Source organism: Apus apus, chromosome 13 (genome assembly GCF_020740795.1).
Source record: "Apus apus isolate bApuApu2 chromosome 13, bApuApu2.pri.cur, whole genome shotgun sequence".
Lineage (NCBI taxonomy): Eukaryota > Metazoa > Chordata > Aves > Apodiformes > Apodidae > Apus > Apus apus.
In genome coordinates, this window is record NC_067294.1 from 5,403,271 (window position 1) to 5,423,149 (window position 19,879).

Consider the following 19,879-nt stretch of genomic DNA (forward strand, 5'->3'; position numbering starts at 1 on the left):
AGAGTTAATTCAGTTTGAACACAGCAGCAATGAAGACATGGTTTTAAACAAGTATTTTCTGCTTCCTCTCTAAGCTTAAGCCTGCAGAGGTAAAAATGAGGGAGTACTACATTGAACAGCTAAACCTGCCTCTCCTCACCTCAGCTTTGAATTCAAACCAGCCCAGTAAGCCTGTGCTTCCTGACCACCAAAGACCCCCCCTCTGTGACAACAGCCTGTGCTGAAAATAAATTATTTTAATTAGGTTCTTCCAGATGCACCCTGATGTAACCCAGAGGAGAATATGCCTTTTGCTTGAGGCTGCTTAAGTTGCACCAAAAAAAGGGGCATGCTCCTCTGCAAAACTCTTCCTCTTCTCCCCTTGTTATCCTCAGCATCTCCCTCCTGTTACTCTGCATTAACAAGTGGATCATTATTTCAGCAGCCACCATCAAAACCTTCCATAAGATAAGATCCAACTGCAATTTTACACTCACACAGTTGTCCACACTGAAGAGCCCTGAAATGCTCTTTAACGAGTTGTAGGCACAATGATCATCTCCTCACCCCTCAGCAAAACAGACTTGGGAAGCAACAACTGCTTAAACAGTGCACACACAGCCCAGCATTTAAGGGGAACAGAAATGCTATAAATAATTGAAATCACACCAAGAAACATAGGCAGAGCAGAGGGAGAGAGGGCAACTCAGAGGAAGCTGGCAGCAGGAGAAGAGGTAAGGGCTCCTCCTGGAAGCCAAACTAAATCAGAGTGCATGTCCAAATAAACCCTCTCCTTCCCACCTGGGTGCTACATCACACACCTCCAAAGAAGTTCTTGACCTTTTCTGTGCTGTTTGGCCATCTGAATTTTACCCACCTATGAGCCCTCTCTTGTCAACATCTTTTCCTTCCCATAAGCCCAAACCCATAAGCCCAGTGAAAATGACCCCAACTGCCACAGTCTTGGTCATCAAATGATACTGATGAGTAGATGTGGATTTTAAATGGCCAGTTCTGCCACTGAAGACTGCCCCACCTTCATGGACCCACTTCTCTGAGCCCAGCCCTTCCTGGTGAAGCCAAAGAAGGCTTCTCCATGCACCCAGCATGATCAGGGCTCACCAGAGAGGATCCTGCTCTCAGCTGGGACTTCTGAGCACCATGGGGTCATCATCAGGGGAAGCTGCAGGAATGACCACCCTTAGTTTGAAGGCTTTAACAATTAATTTAATAATGAACCAGTGCTCTAGAACAACAGAGTGCTTGAAGTTTCAATCCCAGCAGTAAAACACCTCTTTTGATGCCCACAGCTGCTGTGAAGGGCTAATGATCCTTACTTTGCCTGACCTTTAACTGTTACAGCATTTACCTGCATTTAAGAAGTTATGAGCAGACAACACTGCTCAGGCTGAGCAATCTGCCACTGCCTTGACCGATTTCTGGAGACATGAAATATCTACCTTTCTCCAGTGACTTGCAGGATGCGCACACAGAGAGCTCTGCAGACATCCAGAAAAAATACCCTGCTGTTTCTCTCCGGGCACAACTTACCTAAGCAGGAGAGAAGTTTCTTATGCTCTATGGAGGTAACACTTGGCACAACAGCTCCAGGTACCACTTCATCACAGCAGAGGGTTGAGGAAAGGAGACTTCAACTAGGAACTCAGCTAACCAGCCACCTCTGATGAGGATTAAATGAGGTTTCTTAGCAAGTGGTTCATTGAAAGGGCATGCAGTGATAGGAAGAACAAGGTAAAACCCCCATTTAGGTCTCTGTGGAAGTCAAGAGCATGTGGGAGGGCTGGTGTTCTCAGAGGTAAGATAGATATCTTGCCTTACAGAGCGATCATTCAACTTTTAGGGGTCAAGTGCCAGACCTCCCCAGACTCCTGCAGAATGTCAGCAGTTTTAGGGCAAAAGTCTGCACCAGGCACCACTGTTGAAGTTCAGCCCTGCTCCTAGAGCCACAGGGCCAGTTACTGTGACCAGGAGGCAAATAAACTTTGATACTGACTATTCTGTGTGAGCAGTTCAGTTTAAGAGCTCCTGTTCAAGAAGCATGTCCCCAAGATGAGAGGTGACCACATTCCTTAAATGTATTTAGTTTCCTGAAGAGTCTCCCAGAGGCAGCAAGGATCCTACATACTCTCTTCTCTACAGACAGCCCTACTAGGCAAGTGGCTTGTCTGGATGCACACAATTGCATACCAGACTCTTTTGTGGGCCACCTGTCCCAAATCCAAGCCTGGCATGGAAGGGCTGAGCTTCATGTGCCCCTAAGGACATCCTCTGGTTGGGACAGGCAAGTGACAGCTCACGGTGGTGTGAACCACAAATCTGGCATCAAGAGCAACTACCAGCCTACAGCAAAAACAGACATACCAGATCCTTGGATTTCAGTGCAAGGTTTGCCCCTGTGACCTCTCTGTGCCACATGAAGGAGACTGGAAACCCAAGTCCACCTTGGACAGATCAGCAGTTCTTGTTTGACTTCTCACAAAAAGCAAGGAAGACCTTCTGTACTTCCAAAAGACATCTGAACTTTATCTGTACTGCTGTGTCAGCAAGAAAAGATGGGAACCTTGTGATTTGAGGGGCCCTGCTGCTGAGATGCCCAGCCTGGCTCACCCAAGGGTGCTGCAGCCAGCTCAGCCATGTCTCAGCTTGCTTGGTGGGAGGCTGGAGAGAAATGACCCTCTGATGGCTGGCAAAGGCAGCTGCCTGCAGCTGATCACAGAATAATCATGGTTGGAAAACACCTCTAAGATCACAGAGTCCAACTGGTAACCCAGGAAAAAAACCCACAAAACCACCATATTGACTAGAGCATGTCCTCAGTGCCATGTCTGCATGCTTTTTTAATCTCTCCAGAGATGGTGATGCCACCACCTCCCTGGGCAGCCTGTTCCAGTGCCTGACTATCATTTCAGGAAAGAAATCCTTTCTAACATCTAGTCTAAACATTCCCTAGTGTAAATTCCGGCCATTTCCTCTAGTCCTATCATTATTTACTTGAGAGAAAAGGCCAACACCCACCTCATTACAACCTCCTTTCAGGTAGTTGTAGAGCAATGGTTGATGGGGGATAATAAAGAACCAACCATCTCCTAGAAGTGCATTTCTGTCTCCCTTATCTCCCAACAGCAGATTTTCTCTGACCACAGGCTTGTAGAGAACAGACACGTAACACAGATCTTGGAATGCTGTTAACTGATCCAGTCCCATCCAAACATCATGGCTCCTGTCAATACAAAACTATTCCTTTCTCTCCCTGCCACCCTCCACTTCATCCGTGGGGCATCCATCAGGTTCAAACACAAAGGCAGCAAAGAGCCCACAACAAGAGCCTCATTAACTGCCTGCACAACTGGATTTGTTTTGGAGCACCGTGCCGTCCCACACACTGCAAGGCAGAGCCCTTGCTGGGGGAAAAAAAAAATAGATCAAATTAAAAAATACCTTGCATACCTTAATGTTTCAAGCAGCTCTTCTGTCAGACTTAAAACAACACCATTACCAGCTGCAAAAGGGAAAAAAACCCCAGGAAGTCTCCCAAAACAGCGGACCAAATGAAAAGAGAAAAGGATGAAGGAGGTTTCAAATCCGCCCTGGAAAGAACGTGTCACGGCTTTAACCTGCAGGGAGGGAGAAAAAAGGAAACAGAATAGCAGAGTCCAGAAATCAGATTTATTAGGACCAACCAGGTAGTCAAAAGATAAACGGTCACCAAGCAATGAAGGCTATTCGGGAACCAGCTAACTTCTGAAAATGTCTAGTCAGCTTTAGCATTTCATACACATGAAATTAGTGTCCACACAAGAGTACTCTCCTGAAAGGACAGGATTTAACGCAGCCAAGATAATTATCTAGATCCTTCTTTATCCCATTAGTGGTTTTCATTCGCATCCTGGAACACCATAAGCGGATTGTTCAAGAATTATTTGCCATCCGCTGTTTCAATCCCGATTGGAATTATCTTTATACCCCGGTACAAAGAAAAGAGATTACATCCCTGCCAGGGCTTGCTGCAATGGCCTCTTTTCTGAGGCTCCTTTTATTGTTTTAATTCTATAAGGTAATGAAAAGAATCAAAAACAATTGTCAAGGACATGGTTTTGCCCTCTCCTCCTCTTCCTTCTCCACACGTGTGTTTGGGAAGGGGAGGACAGGAGACACACCACTGCACCTGCACAGAGATGGAGCTCCATGAGACTTAGTCATCAAATTACCCAGGAAAAGATCCAAAAATATGCCCTTCTGTACCACGATCCCCTAATAGAATAACAAGGATGAAACTGCTAAAGCAAATTAAACAAAGCACTTGATGGAAGAGAAGGAAGCGGGATTCACCGCACCGGAGGTCCCAGGGCTGCGCGCTAAATGTCACAATTTGTGCTCTCTAGTAATACAGGTCACTCTGCAAGCTCTGGTGGAGATAAAGCCAACAGCCAACACAATCCCTTGTTTCAATGCCTAAGAGAACAACAAGACAAAGTTCCCCTCCCAGCCACTCCAACTGCTGGCCAGGTTTTGTGTTAATGGAAGAATTGCATCTCCTCCCAGACACAGCCGGGACACGGCCCGTTGCCCCATGGGCATTTGCCACTCTGCCCTGCAGTGAGTAAAGTTGCCTGGATGACACAAAAACTATCCCCTCTCTTTATCAAAACACAAGGAGGGAGGTATTCAGATCAGACATGAATAGGAATGCATGTGTTTTTTTAAAAAAGCAACAATTTACGGCTGCAAAATGAGATCTGTAGGAGAGTCATCTTTATAAACAAGTTATTAAAAGGGGGAGGAGGGACACAATAATAGCAGGTGCCAATTACTCAGCTCCCAGCAGAGACTTTGCAATTTCTCACCTTCCCCCAAAGCAAGACGTGCCGTTGCACGGCAGCACGTTTCCTTGCACGTGTAGCAGCCTTTGGAGTATCACTCCCCTCCCACCAAGCTGCACTGCTGCTGTGCCACCGCCAGAGAGGGGCAGCCCATGTCCCCACCAGCCCTGCACCGCAGCTGAGACCAACACGGCATGAAATTCGCTTGGAAAGAGTGAAACAGTGGAAAGGAAAATTAACTTATCTTTTTATTTGACTCCATAGCCTGGCCACTCCTCCAGCCAACAGGAACTGCAAATTTGTGAGCTAATGGTGGATGCCAGGTTTGTGTCTCTGCAAAGCTCTGCTTAGTTTCAGGAACAAAACACCAGTAATGATTTTGTTATTTAAAGACAGTGGCACAGTTTCAGAAAGTAAAATGTCCACATTGCAACTGGAGCCGTCAGAGAGATCCCATCCTTTGAGATCCCACCCTCAGAGGCAAGCACACCAAGGTAATGATTAATACTACAAAAGTAATCTGAGCCTTTAAAATCATTATTTCCAAAATCAGCAAATAATTGCCAAGGTCTTCAGCAATCAATACCCAAGATAAATAGACAATTAAATTGCTAAAGAAACAGAAGAAAGTAGTTAATATTTGCCAAGCACAAGCCAAACACACTTTTTCTTGGTAACCAAATACTTCCAGTAAATAGATACTTCAGCTCACTGGAGAGGCACTTTCAGAAAGTAATAAATTAATCTAATAAAACAGACAGACAGGGTGGAACCAGACATTAGCGAAACACAAACTGATCTATACGGAGCCAACCCACAATCCACGTCCTAATTATCCATGTCCACATCCACCACTCTGTGTCCTCACCTCCCCCACCCAGGTCAGCTCTTCAGTTCAGGGAAAACACGTTCCATGCGGATTCACTGGCACAGAAGAATTTCAGCCATCAAATACTAAGTTTATGCTCAGCTAGAATTTGCATTTCCTTTTTTTTATTTTCCTAGATACCTCTTGCTCCTCGAAGTCAGGAAATTCATCTGCTTTTAGGCACAATTCTTGCTTTGCCTTCGATTGAGTTGAAGCTCCACAAGCGAGGAGCAGCGTGAGCGATGCCCATGCCAGTGTCTTCAGGGCACATCCCCATGCTGGAACCAGGAGGGTTTGTCCTGGGGGGTTGTGCCCTGTCTCACCATCACTCCCAGGACCTGGGGGTGCACAGAGCAACCCCTGACACCCAGTGTGAGGACCAGCACCATCTCCTTCTCGAGCAGCCCAACCTTTACCAAAATCAATCAACCACTTACCCAAAATAGTTGCTTGGAGTTAACAAAGCTACAATATTAGGTATTTGATAAAGTTCCTCAAATTGTGGATAACTTGAGCTGGACAAGATTAAGAGAGGGAGATGTGTGGGGAGACACACATCTTGGTCATTTTCTGCAAATCAAAGGAAGAATGAAAGGAAGAAAGGAAGGGAAATGGAAGACAAAGAGAAAAGGTGTCAAAGCCAGACCTGGAGGGAGTGCAATGAGAGATGGCACCAAAAAGGAATAGTTAAAACACAAAAGGCAAGATCAAATAAAAGCAAAAGATCACAGCCTGGGCACAGAGAGGAGGGAGGGGAGACCACCACACTGTGTTCACCAGCATTAACTGAATAATTACTTTGACAGCACTTGTCTGCAGTTGTGGTTGACTCTGAGAGTCCAAAACTGTCCATGTCCACCCATCCACCAGACAACCCATACAGTCAAATATTGTTCTTGCTCTTCACATCCAGCACGGTACTACACAATTCCTCTGCACCCTTGAGTGCCCATTTTTTGGGGAGGAATACAGCAATTTAGTCCTCACTCAGAACTTTCTCCAGCTTTTCTGAATGAAGCTCTTGGTAGTAGCAGGGCTAGTCTTACTACTCTGCTTTCACTATAACAGGCTATACAAATGTGTAGTGCCATTACACATATCTTAAGTAGCTCATATCACAGTATTGGAGGTGTTTCTTTGATTATTTACAAGGGTTTCTGAGGGCTACACAACTTTTTTGTACCACAGGCATCCTATCTAAGCCATGAAATTCCTCAGAGCAGTGACAATACATAGAGGTTTTATTGCAGCAGAAGTACGAGTAGCGAGTGACAAAAAGGATCTCCAGGTTAAACTGCACTTCCAGAAAGCTCTTGCCATCACAAGAAGAGAAGAAAAACCTATGTGCAGTCTTTAAAATGTGATCAGGATGGTCTAAAAACTCCTTGAGGAGCAGCACTGACACAAGCAAACACTGTTCTGCCCCCAGGTCAGCATCCATCCCACTACCAAGTCCTAAACCACCAGTGTGACAATTCCAGCTACAAGTAAGTGGCCAATGCAATGCAACAAAACTGATAATGAAAATAAAACACAGGTGGAGATTAGTTTTTGCACAGAAGCTTCTTTAAAGCCTAATGATTTACATTTTAATGCTACTGCTGTCCACCTTAATAAACACAGAAATTAAAACATCTTGCACAAACGTGCCTAGTTGCATCAAAATACAGATTAGTCTTATTTATCCTGTACGTAGTGCAAAAGGGCAGGAATATTTAAATATTAGGGGAGTCACTGCAAGGCAGGGATAGGCAGGAGGGAAGATGGAGTTTGGGAGCCGTCTTTGTGCATCAGAGATGGATCCTGGAGACCCAAATGTGACTTGACACTGGGACAAAAACAGAAGGAGAAGCAGCCAGTGCCACAATTAATGCAGAAAGAGATTATTTAAGCCAGAAATCAGCCCCCCCAGATGTTCCTGCTTTGCAAGAAAAGCCTGAGGTGAGCTCAGAAACAAACCCAAGAAGGGCATCGCCAAATAAAAATCCCCCTACGCTTCACTTCAAATAAAAGGCCACAAAAAATGCATTTCCCTCCATCAAAGACAACAATCCTCTCCCTGAATCAGGAAGCTGTCAAGGAGGTGCTCGATCAGCACTGCCCAAAAAGCCTCTCCTCCTAACAGCATTAACCTGCCAGCCCCTGCTGAAGCCCTCTGTTTATTTTAATAGCCTTCATAATCCTTTTAATTTGACAAGTGACTTCTGCTGCCCTGACAGCTCTCTTCACCCACCCAGCCCCACCAATCTCTTGGGCTTTGCCTGGTGAAAAACAAAATATCAGCATTAGAACAGGCACAATAATGTGACACAGAAAGCCTTCAGATGAAACATAGTTTCAGCTCCAAATACTTTTAGGCAGGTGCAAAGGTTTCCTGCAGAGCAGTGGGTGGCTGTGGATGCCCCTGCTGAGCCAGGTGCCCCAGGATGGATATTTGTTGGTGTTTCTTTACACACATGAACTGAGAAATTGGTACTTTGGTGACTGGTTTGGGTTTGTGAACTGGGAGAAGGTGGATAATCCAAACCCACCTGCAGCAGCCTTGCCCAGCCTCTCACTAAAGCATCTTCTCCATCACTTAGCAGGCTTCAAAGCTTTCCAGAGATGACTGGCAGCTTCACTTAAACCAGCCAGCTATAGATGTGTTTTACATTAAACACTAAGTGAATAATCAATGAACATTCAGGATATAAGCACAAATCAATGATTTACTTTAGATGAATCAAAGGGAATCGCAAATGAGAAAGGGTTTTGTTCTGTAACAGAAGTAAAACAAGGGAAGCACTTGATGTAATTGGGTGTGTGTGTGTTAACCTCCTCTGCCTGCTCCTCTCCCATGCGCTGGCACAGGCTCTGCTGTCAGCAGTGCTGCTGTGTCCTCCAAACCCCTGTGACAAGAGATGTCACTGTCCCCAGAGAGCAGATGGGAACCAAGGCATGAAACCAGCCAACTCACTTTCCCAAGACTGCGAGCAAGGACCCAAATCCCAAGTCTCCTACACCAGGAAACACTGTCTCAGTTAGCAGAAAGCCCTCATCCACTTCCAGTAACTCCATCATCACGCAACCAAGGCTTGAAGTGTTGGAGCAGCAACAGATGGGATACCAAGAAGCATATGTGCAGTACAGGTCAGGAGCCCCACCTGAAAACCTAATAAGAACTGCAAAGAAATAGAAAGAGAAATACAGGTGACCCCAGACAATGAAAGATTTATTTTGATAAATGCTTATCAGCAGTTTGCCTGCTCTCCCTTGCTCTTGGGATGAATCTGGTCAAATCCTACGTGGGATAATTTTGCAAGGGCTGCTGCATTCCAGCCACCAGTTTCCCACAATGTCTGCTGAGCTCCACACAGGCCAAGTAAAGGCTCTCAGAAATGCTCCTGCACATCTTTTTATTCACCATGCATTTTAATGACAGATTTTTAAACTCTGCTCAGCCAGGTCCCTGCCTGCACTTCCCCAGCTGCCAGAAGCAGACGCTAGGGCTGCTGCTGGTGTCCCTCCTCCTGGCAAATGCTTCCAAGGGTTGCAGTGAAATGATCCCAGCTCAGACCAGGTCCAGCCTGTGCCCAAGACCCCAAAGAAACTACAAAAACCTGCAGTCAAGCTGGTGCAGGTAACAGAAATGAAAAAGCAGCAGGAACACCCCCCATGCTGCGAGACACGGCTCCTGTTTAGCAGCACCCCAGGCTTTGACTCTGCTGCTTCCAGAGCCGATTAGTGTTCACGGCTTTTATGCATTATATAAGGAGACTGTAAACGCGCTCAGAGGAACATCCCTCCGGGATGAACTGCTTCCCACAAAGGACATCCCGAGCGGGCGGAGCATCCCGCCGTGCAAGGCACCGAACCGGCGAGATTTGTTGACGGCGACGCTGCCGGAGCCTGCCCCGCTGCAACGGGCACCGGAGCAATAGCCACGGGCAGCCGGAGCCTGGAGACCCTCACCCCGGCACCCCCTCCCCACCACGCTCACAAGTCAAGAGGGAGCCCCTGAACCCAGCCCTGCACCCAGACACCCGCCCGGGACGCGGGCAGCGAGCCCTGCAGGGAGCCGTGCCCGTCTGCTCCAAAAGGCTTTCTCAGCTCCCACGGGAACAGTTTCCCTGGGATAAGCATCCAAAATACTGCATCAAAAGTGATGTCAGGGGTGTGAAGGCATTATGCAAAGAGCCACCCCACGTAGCCAGCAGATCGACAGGTAACGGATGTGCCCGCAGTTGTGGTTTTACAGTGGAAACCTGGAGCTGGCTAGCACTGGGGAACATTCATTCATGAGAATTTGAGGGGGAAGAAAACCTGCTGGGGGCAGCCTGCACAGGCAGCGTGGGTACAGAGCCCACCCTACCCCAGAGGTGCAGTCCTAATCTGAAAACACAGCATTTCCAAGGAGTAGCACATCAGGAGTCTCCTAAAAGGTTCATAAGAGGTTTAGAATGTCCAATTCAATAGTAATTATTAAAAACCCCAAAAAAACACACCTGAAAAACCAAGTATCCTGCAGCACTTCTGGCTCTAGGGTAGGCTGCAAGGGGCAAGGAGAAGGGCAGGGAAGATGGTACATGGCTGGTCAGTCAGTCAAGGTGAGAATATGAACTGAGGAACTGAGCAGTTTTCATCATTGGAAAGGAAAAAAAAAACCCAATAACTTAATTGCAGGCAGGCTAAACTTGTTCAGCTTCATCCCACCTGCACTTATTGCTTATCTAAAGTCAGAGAAGCTTCTTGGTGTTACTGATCCCTCAGTAAAACACTCCCTGCAATCCCCCCGTCAGGCACACTAATGCCCAAGCCTGTCCATGCCTCTCCAAAGGTCTGATGCTCCAACCACAGATCACCCTACAGGTCCACCTGATGACAGCAGGCTACAGAGGAGCACCTTCCAAGGCAGCTGTTGGCTTTTGAAAGTTAAACCATACTTAAACCTTAGAATCAGCAAAGAGAGAACATTAAACTTGGGCCAAGACACCCATCACCACAATGCACAGCACAGGGTCCACCTCCAAACCACCCTGTGATGCTGGACATGGCTGCCTGGGTGACTGCTTGTGCTATTTGAGGCTGCCCTTCTTTGCCTACTCCAGCAGACTGCTTCAAACCTCATTTATAATTGGAAAGAGGCAGCATCTGTTTCCTGCAGACCACGAGGTCAAAACTTTGCTAATAATCACAGCACAGCAAAACACCGTTAGCGAGTAAACAAACCCTGCATCTGTCACAGAAAATCAGCCCTAGAGCTGGTTTGACCAAGTTCATTTTCTTTTGACTAATTGTTTTGTCCTCCCAACACAGAGTGGGAAGCTCTGCAATGCTTCACATGTTCTAGTATAGTTTTATTTCCAACTGGGGGCCAAGTGGACATCTTGCCAGCCTGACCCAGAACACAATGACATGAACAGTTCAGGATTATCAGGAATCATCTCCAGCCACTCCTGAGAGATGGCTGGCGTTATCGAGGACTGGCAAACAAGAGGCCTGCCTTTGAAAAATAAAGGGGTGAGGTAAGGAGGATGCAGGAAACTCCAGAATAATCAGCTTAACTTCAGCTGAAGTGCTTAGAAGACAATGAGAACTTGAGCAAGAACTAACCTCTGTTTATCAAGAACAAATATCATCAACTCTACCCTATTTCTTTCTGCAAAAGGGTGCCAGGACTTGTAGGAAGGGGAGAAGAAACAAAGATTTCAGATACACCTCTGATAGTGTCTCACAGGACACCCACATAACACAGCTAAAGATACAGGGCTGGACTGAGCCACCCAAAGGTGGATGCACCACTGTTGAGAAGAGCACCAGTGACAGGGTCATTGCTCTTTGAACACAGACTACAAGGACCTTACCAGCAGGTAAGGATCCAGGAAAACCCATTCCAGATACCACCTGTATTTTCATCTCTGACATGGATGACAGCAGAGAGACTGTGCTGATCACCTTTGAAGGCTACACCAAGCTGAGAGGGACTGCAAGCACACAGGAGGACAAAGTCAAAATTCAAAACAATCCTGATACTTTAGAAGAAGCAGTCTGGAAAAAAAAAAAAAAAAAGGGGGTGGGGGGATGCAGTTCCACAAGGACAAGAAGCATGAGGTAATTCAATTTGGTAAGAATAATTAACCAGGCAAATACAAGACAAGGAGTGAAAAGCAGGAAAAGTTCTGGAGAAGAATGGCTGAAGGGTGAATGGGATAAAAAAACCCAACAAACACAAGTCATCTGTGGCAAAGTAAAAAGCAAACACATTGGGATGTATGAACATGATCATTGTATGTAAAAGGCCTGAAGTAACCCCTTATTCTTCTGAGCAAAACTAAGGCAGCAATGGCAGGTTGAGCATCACCCTTCACCAAGGATGATGGTCCAAACGAGTGCAACAAGAACCACTGCAGATCAAAAATACATGACCTAAAAAGAATGGTCAAAGGAATCCGTGTGGTTTAATCTGTATTAGCAGGGAATAAGGGGAGACATGATAGGAACTTCCAAATGTCCAACAGGCTCCTGCAACGAAGGAAGGAAGGAACTTTTCTACCTGTGCCCAATAAATGGAAAAAGAAGAGCAATCATGAAAACAAATTGAAGGAACAGACATTTCAGCTCAGGTTGTAAGAAAAGTCCAATGACAGGGCTGCTAAATGTCAAACAGATTGTCCAGGGAGCTCCTCTGTCACTAGAGGCTTTTAAGAATGAATACGATAAACATCTGTCAGGAAGGGGTTGGTTATCACTGATCCTGCACAGGGGCAGGAGATGCACTGAATGACCTCTCAAGGTCTCCTCCAGCCCTGGACTGAGTAATGGCCAGATACGTAAATGACCATAATAGCCGGAAACCTGCTGTGCTGACACAGCCTCTTCCACTTATTTGTGACCTGTTGTAGTGATGGCTGTTTGCAACTGACAAGCTGTTGCTGCCAGAGGAAAAAGTGTATCCCAGAAAGGGGCCAACCTGGAAGGACAGGGGTATCACCCAAAGTTATTATTTTGGCACTCGACTGAGCAATGGATAAAAAGTTCCTTGTTAAAAAATTAAAGTGAGTCAAAGGACAACCCAGTGCAGCCAGCACAGGCTGCCTAGAGGGGTTGGCCACCCTGCTTCAGAAACCAGGCTGCTGGGAGCTGCACTGCACCCTGGTTTCACTTCATGGATGGGAGGCAGCTACAAGCAAAACAACTGCTCAGCAGTAACCACCAGAAAGCAGCTCCCAGAGAGCTCCTCTGCCCCTGCACAACTTGCCACTGTCTAGCATTTCTGGCTGGAGGCTCACACACCACCTGGTTGTGCAAACATTTTGTCCAGTTAGAAAACTCTCTGTAGCAGAAGCTGGTGATCCACCAGTGGTTGCCCTGGGTTACGGGCACCCGTCACCCAAACCTCTGCGGGGAGGCAGCTCTGGTGGGATTTAAACCACATTAGCAGCATGACAGGGTCATGCTGATGAACGAGTAAAGGAGCCCAGGCAGCCACCCATCAGATGCTTGCAGCTCCCAGGAGAAGATGGCACACCCTAGGCACTCCTGCCCTGCTGCCAGGGGAGGGGCTGGGCTGGATGGGCACCTACACAGGCTCGTGTCACTCTGCCCATCAGAGCCAAAATAACCTTCCCTGTCCCCACAGGCCCCAGCCCTGATGCTGGCCTTGCACCAGGCACAAGGTGACCGTGCAGAGTGCCATGGGGTTGCAAAGCCACGGAGTCACATCTTGCACTCAGCAAGAGCTGCTTGACACCTGCAGTGGGGAGAGATGCTTAAACAGGAGAGGGTCAAGGGACCACTGCCTTTAATGACCTCTCAAATTGCAGGAACTGGAAGAGCTGAGTGACTAGAACAGGCACGAGATGCTGCACACCCATACCTCAGAGATGCAAGTACCAGAATCGTTCTCCAGGCCAGGCCAAACCTGGTGCACTCCTTTAGTGAGAGACAGGACAGGGAAAAGCAACTACTGGGTTCTCAGGAAGAAACAGCACTGAGCACCTCTGCAACACCTGCGTGGGATTCCTCGCAGCCTGGGCAGGATGGGGCCCCGCACCCCTGCTTTGCAGCCAACTCCTGGGTGCGAAACCAGCAGCGCTAAGTGCTGGAGCCCTCGCACCCGTCCCGCAGCCTCGGGGCTGCCTGGACTCAGCATCGAGCCGCAAGAGCCGCGCGCGGGCGGGGAGGGCAGGGCTGCTCAGAGCTCCCCTCACCCCGCTCTGCCCAGGGAGCCCCCCAGCTCTGGCATCACCCCCGCCCCACGAGGGTTTAACCTGCGCGGTCCCCATCGCCCACAGAGGTTTTCACCAGAAATGTGGGGATGCAAAGAACAGCATCACCGAAGTGAAGCCTAACGCAGCCGGAGAGCCCCCCCGGCCCCCCGACCCTCCGCGGGTGCCCCAGGCCGCTCCCCCGGGGAGGAGAAGGGACCCCTGGCACCTCCCGCTCTGCTGGGCACGGGCGCGCCCGTACCGGGGGTCCCACGGATCTGGGGGTATCTCGGAGCCAGGGGCACACGGGGCCGGGCGGGTCCCGATCCCGGAGGCTCCGGCAGGATCCTGCCGCTCAGGAATGCCCCGGGTCCCGCCGGGCTCCCCCAGCCCCGGATCCCGCCGGGCTCCCGCGCTCCAGCGGGGCCCGGCTCCGGGAGCCCCCCGGCCTCCAGCCCCGGCGGCGGCTCCGCGGCCGAGCCCCGGGCTCCCCCGGCGGCCGAGCCCCCTCCGTACCTTTGTGCCCGCCGAAGGCGCCGTACCAGGAGAGCGAGAGCAGGGCGCACAGGCAGCCGAGCAGCAGCGTGAGCGCCGTGCCGCTGCGGAGCCTCATCGCCTCCTCGCCGGCGGGGGCTGCCGCATGTCCCGGGCGCGGCGCGGCCTGGGCTGCCCCCGGGGCCCCGGCGAGCGCGGAGCGGAGCGCGGAGCGGAGCGCGGAGCGGAGCGGGACGAGCCGCCCGCCCGGCCGAGCGCAGCGGCCGCGCCGGGCCGGGCCGAGCCGGGCGGGGCAGGGGCGGGGCCGGGGGCGGGGCCCAGGGCGGGGCGGCGCGGGCGGAGGGCGCCCCCGTGTGGGCAACGGCGGGACTGCAGAGGGGCGGGGGCGAGTGTGAGTGTGTGAGGGGGTGTGTGAGGGGGTGTGTGAGTGTGTGTGTGAGTGTGTGAGAGAGAGTGTGTGTGAATATGTGTGTCTGAGTGTGAGAATGTATGTATATGTCTGAGTGTGTGTGTGAGAGAGAGTGTGTGTGTGTGTGAATATGTGTGTATGAGTGTGAGAATGTATGTGTATGTCTGAGTGTGTGTGTGAGAGAGAGTGTGTGTATGTGAGTGTGTGTGAGTGTGTGTGAGTGTGAGGGTGTGTGTGTCTAAGTGTGTGAATAGGTGTGTCTGAGTGTGAGAATGTGTGTGTGAGAGAGTGTGAGTGAGTGTGTGTGAGGGTGAGAGTGTGTGCATGAGTGGGAGAGTGTGTGTGTCTGTGAGACACCGTGTGAGTGAGTGTGTGCATGAGTGGGAGAGTGTGTGGGAGAGTGTGTCTGAGTGTGAGAATGTGTGTGTGAGAGAGTGTGAGTGAGTGTGTGTGAGGGTGAGAGTGTGTGCATGAGTGGGAGAGTGTGTGTGTGTCTGTGAGACACCGTGTGAGTGAGTGTGTACATGAGTGGGAGAGTGTGTGGGAGAGTGTGTCTGAGTGTGAGAATGTGTGTGTGAGAGAGTGTGAGTGAGTGTGTGTGAGGGTGAGAGTGTGTGCATGAGTGGGAGAGTGTGTGTGTGTCTGTGAGACACCGTGTGAGTGAGTGTGTACATGAGTGGGAGAGTGTGTGGGAGAGTGTGTCTGAGTGTGAGAATGTGTGTGAGTGTGTGTGTGATTGTGTGTGTGAGCGTCCATGTGTGTGTGAGTGCGAGAGACCGTGTGAGTGAGTGTGTGCATGAGTGGGAGAGTGTGTGTGTGAGTGTGTCTGAGTGTGAGAGACTGTGTGAGACACCGTGTGAATGTGTGTGTGTGAGAGAGACCATGTGTGTAAGTGTGTGCCCAGGTTCATGGGCCGCACACAGACATGTCCACGGCTCTCTGCTTGGCTTATTCATACAGATGGACACGGACACACTGTGCACACACATGTATATGGGTACAAACTGTGTCAATGGGAGCCTGCCCAGCTCTGTGCCCGTCTGTGCACACGCCTGGGTCTGTGTGCCTGTTTGTGGGTGTGCCTGGCTCCGTACGCCTGTGTGCATTTCTGGGCCTGTATGTCTGTGTGTGGGGGGGTGTGTGCACCCCCACCTGTGCGTGTGCATGGGGAAGGATGCACCCCTGTGCACGAGGTGTGCACGTGGACCTGTGCTGGGACCCCTGAGCCATGGGCTGTGCAGAAACGACTGTCACCTGCCAGGGGTGCCTGAGGAGGGAGGGGTGTGCTCAGCCCCATGCACAGGGGTACCCCATGGCCCTACCCAGGGGGGTGCACAGCTGCTGAGGGGGGCCATGCAGGGTGTAGTTGGGGGGCAGCAGCCCCCGCCGCCCTGCAGCATGTTTGCTGCCATTCCCACAGAAACGCTTCATCGTGGTGAAGGAAACAGCATCTAATGTATATTGAGAGAAAATCAATGCCAGCTGAATATCACAGGAGGAAGCTGGTGCCTGGAAGGACACCATTGCTCTTCCAAAGGACCTGGCATTCAGGGGTTATGGCCTCCAGCTGCTGGCCTGGATGGAGGAGAGGAGAAATCAGATTAGAGAATTATTTTCCTTGTGTTTTCTTTTGTTAATAGGTCCAGCCTTATTTCATTATAGACCAGGAGGAGGCACACAGCGAGGTCGGGTTCGAAATGCTGAGCTTACACACCTTCACCTCCTGAACCTCCTTCTGTGGCTGTTCTTGAGGTCAAACAGGCAGCAGCTCCTGTGCCCTGTACACAGGTACAAAATTCCTCTGGCAAAATTTGTCATCTTCCATTCCCCGGAGCTCTCTCAGTGAGCAAATATTTCTCGGACATGTAAATATTGTAGGACTGGCTTCCAGAGGTCAAAGTCTGTTGTTTGAAATGTTGGGTCAATCAAGGAGTGACTTAAAGTGGAGCCAGGGAGGGAGGGTGCAGGCGTTGCCTCCAGGGCTCTGGGCTCTGCCAAACACATGTAGGAGGAAAAGCACAGATCACCCATTCCTGCAGGAGATGGTCTTATCCCTACCTGTGTCCTTAGGCTCTTCATTAGTCTACAAAATAAACCACATTTTTCAAATCTTGAAGCAGCCTCTCCTGGTGATTAGAAAATCTGGGAAGGAAATTGGAGGAGGGAGCCTTTGAGTAGCACCAAAAATTTCTGCTTTTGCTGCCAGAAGCCAGTGAGGAGCTGCAGGGCCCCAGCACAGACCATTGCTGACACTGCGCACATCCCTGAGCAGGGAAATGGACTGAACACCACTCTTGGGAATACTGGGAAATCCCAAGGGAGGCTGGATCTGTGCTTCCTCACCTGGATGTTGCAAGGCATTGCCCAAGTGACCATCACCTGCAGCAGCACGTCCGTGGTCTCAGAGCAGCTCAGCCCTTGGGCACTTGCCTGGCTCCATGGAGGGCAGCCCAGGCTCAGCCCCTCACCCAGCACGCCCACCCATCGCTCACTCCTCAGCTGCAGCTAAAGCCTCAACCACACCAGCAACAGCATTTCCACCATCAGAGCAAAGACATCAGGTCCCAGAAGCTCTGTCCCACCCAGACTCCTTGCTTTCTCACCTTGAACCTACATGTTAAACCCAGGAGCCAACAGAGGGTTTCCAGGAATTAATGGCAAAAACCCTCCCAAGATGGTAGTCGAGTAAGTGCCATTTGTGGGAAAGGCACATGAAATCCTACCACCATTAAAGGGTTTGGAGAGATAACATGACGTGTTTTAGTCTGTTAGATGCTGGGTATTTCTTTTCAGATGTGCAAAATGCTCCTACTGCTCGGGATATGTGGTGTGTCTGCAGCTGAAGAGAACAGAGTAACATTAATAATTTCTGCAAGACAATTAATTAGACTCTTTCCCAAGGATAAAGCTTAATCTAATTTCTGCTGTTACACTTTGTCTTCATAAAGGTCTGAAGAAATGAATGAGCTTTATACCACCCTTGCATGATGAAAACCTTGGGCTCTCTTGGGAAAAAATGAGGGATGAAGCAAAATTGTCAGCCTTTGGGATTTTTATATCAGACCTGCAAAGTTCAGTTTTGTTCATCAAGTCGCCCCATCCCAATTTTGGCTTTCATTCTGCTTTTAGAAAGCAAGTTTTGAGCCTTGGTCCTTCTGCAGAACAAATTTTAAAATATGAACTGCAGAGGCTCAAAACCCCAACAGCAAATAAAGAGGGGTTCTAAGGGGATTCTCATGATCTTTGAACAGTTGACGCTGGCTAGACTGAGCAGGCTGCAGAAATTAGGGCCTTCTACAGAAAGCACTCTGATAGCAATCCACAGGTCCTGAGGCCATCACAAAAATTAGAGAGAGAAAACATTTATTAGGACTAGATATAAAATGTTATCCAGGTTTGTATCTGATTTTATCAAGCTTTCTAAAGAGCTTGGCTCTGGCATTTGATTCTGACCCATCTGTGAGCTGGTCAGGCTTGGTCCTTCCTGCACTGCTTTAAGCAAAGGGCACCTGTTATTTTCTCATAAATAAACTAACTTCAATTCCCGTGTGCTTTATAGGTCTCTGTGTTCAAACATCACCAGAGCTTGTTTCACTGCAGCACAGAAGTTCCCAAATGCTCCTTAGCCATAAAGGATGAATTTCACGACAGGCTGCTCACCCTCCATGTGTTGACAAGATGATGCTTTAATTCAGGGCAAAAGCTCCTTGTCAGGTTTGCAAAGCAACACTGATCCCAACCAATTTGTGTAGGTTGCAAAAAGTTCCTACTTACCTTTAGGAACACAAAATCCTTAGGTATTTGCATGATACCCTCAGTGTGCTCACACTTTGTCCCCGCTCTCCACCCATTTTTTCTTTCTGCTTCTCTGTCTCAGCGAAAAAAATTGTCCCAGAGTTTTCTGCCCTTGAAAGTTTCTTGTTACAGCCATGAGAATGGCTGCTGAGCTTGTGTAAACACCTGACGTGGCAGAGCTACCGTTCTGAAAAACTCCACCTCCAACATGAGACGGCAAAAAGAAACCCTGCTTGGCTTTCCCTGGCGCGGAAGGAAGGAGGGTTTCTGCTTCAGAGGCTGCGAACAGGGATTGCACTGGTGGAGGGGAGAAGCCGTCACGGGACGGGGCTGAGTCACTGGCATCTGACCCGACGGGTCCGGAGGATCCTGCACCTCTCTGGAAACCTCTGGAAGGAGCGTGTGGCACCGTGGCAGCGTGCAGAGCGTGGCACCCAGCCCTGTGCCCACCTGCTGCAGCTCTGCACCCTCCCTCCCCACTCCCCATCCCACGAGCCAGGGAGTGCACGGGGGACAAACCTGTCCCTCCTCACCCATGGTGATGGGGGCATCAGGCTGGAGGAATGACTTGGGAATTGGTTCTCTCTGTAAAATCATCAGCAGCCCCTGTCGCGGTTTGCAGGCAAGGAAAAGGCTGGACAACCCCCACCCTTCATCCTGCCTGAGAACATGAAATGTTTGCCCATAAGGAGTATTTCTGGTGATCATGTGCTCAAAACAAGCATCTCACCAAATATTTTTTAACACTTCCCAGCAGAAAGTGGGTGTAGAGGGAAAGCAGAGCACCACAGGGGTGCTAATTGCTCCTTTTTGAGCCTTTCCTCTCTAACCTTGACATTTTAAACTCAAAACAGCTATTTTCCCCATCACTTCTGGTGTTCCTTTGCTATACCCATCTGTGAAGCTGGCTGCTCAGCAGCTAGGGCTGACACAGTGATTTGGGAATCCCGCAGATGCTATGGGATTCCTAAAGAACCATAGGAAAACATCCCTGCAACTGGTGCTTCACACTGAGAATGCCAAAACCCAGATCCCCCAGCAAACACAGGGAAAAACATCTGAAGTTAATATATGTGGGAATACATAGCTTCTGACACCAACCACTCCAGGGGGCTGAGAAACTGCCCAGAGGCACATCCCAGGGCTGGGGGGAATGTTGGGAGAGCAAGGTCTGAGGTCTGCCCCCGAGAAGGGCTTGATGGGAGGAAATCCCCAACCTCGAGGAGGAGGAGGAAGAAAGAAGTCCCTGAGTCACCCCTGTCCCGTGACTAGTGAGCTCAGCCACCAGCAGGCTGGTGAAAGTCTT

General features: G+C 49.5%; 1 protein-coding gene and 1 long non-coding RNA gene across 2 annotated transcripts in view; both read right to left on the bottom strand.

Annotated features, from left to right (window-relative positions):
* Positions 1 to 14,646, bottom strand: part of MGAT4B (alpha-1,3-mannosyl-glycoprotein 4-beta-N-acetylglucosaminyltransferase B) — a 52,068-nt gene extending 37,422 nt beyond the window's left edge. The window contains exon 1 of the mRNA XM_051631060.1: positions 14,391 to 14,646. Coding sequence (XP_051487020.1) covers positions 14,391 to 14,487 — 97 coding nt within the window. The 5' untranslated portion in view covers positions 14,488 to 14,646. The remainder of the gene's footprint in view (positions 1 to 14,390) is intronic.
* A 1,565-nt stretch (positions 14,647 to 16,211) lies between these two features.
* LOC127390023 (uncharacterized) lies at positions 16,212 to 18,885 on the bottom strand. The gene is made up of 3 exons (XR_007890793.1): positions 18,553 to 18,885; positions 16,493 to 16,769; positions 16,212 to 16,353 (listed from the first exon to the last, which is right to left on the bottom strand). It is a non-coding gene; the product is annotated as an uncharacterized LOC127390023 (long non-coding RNA).
* Positions 18,886 to 19,879: the final 994 nt, after the last annotated feature.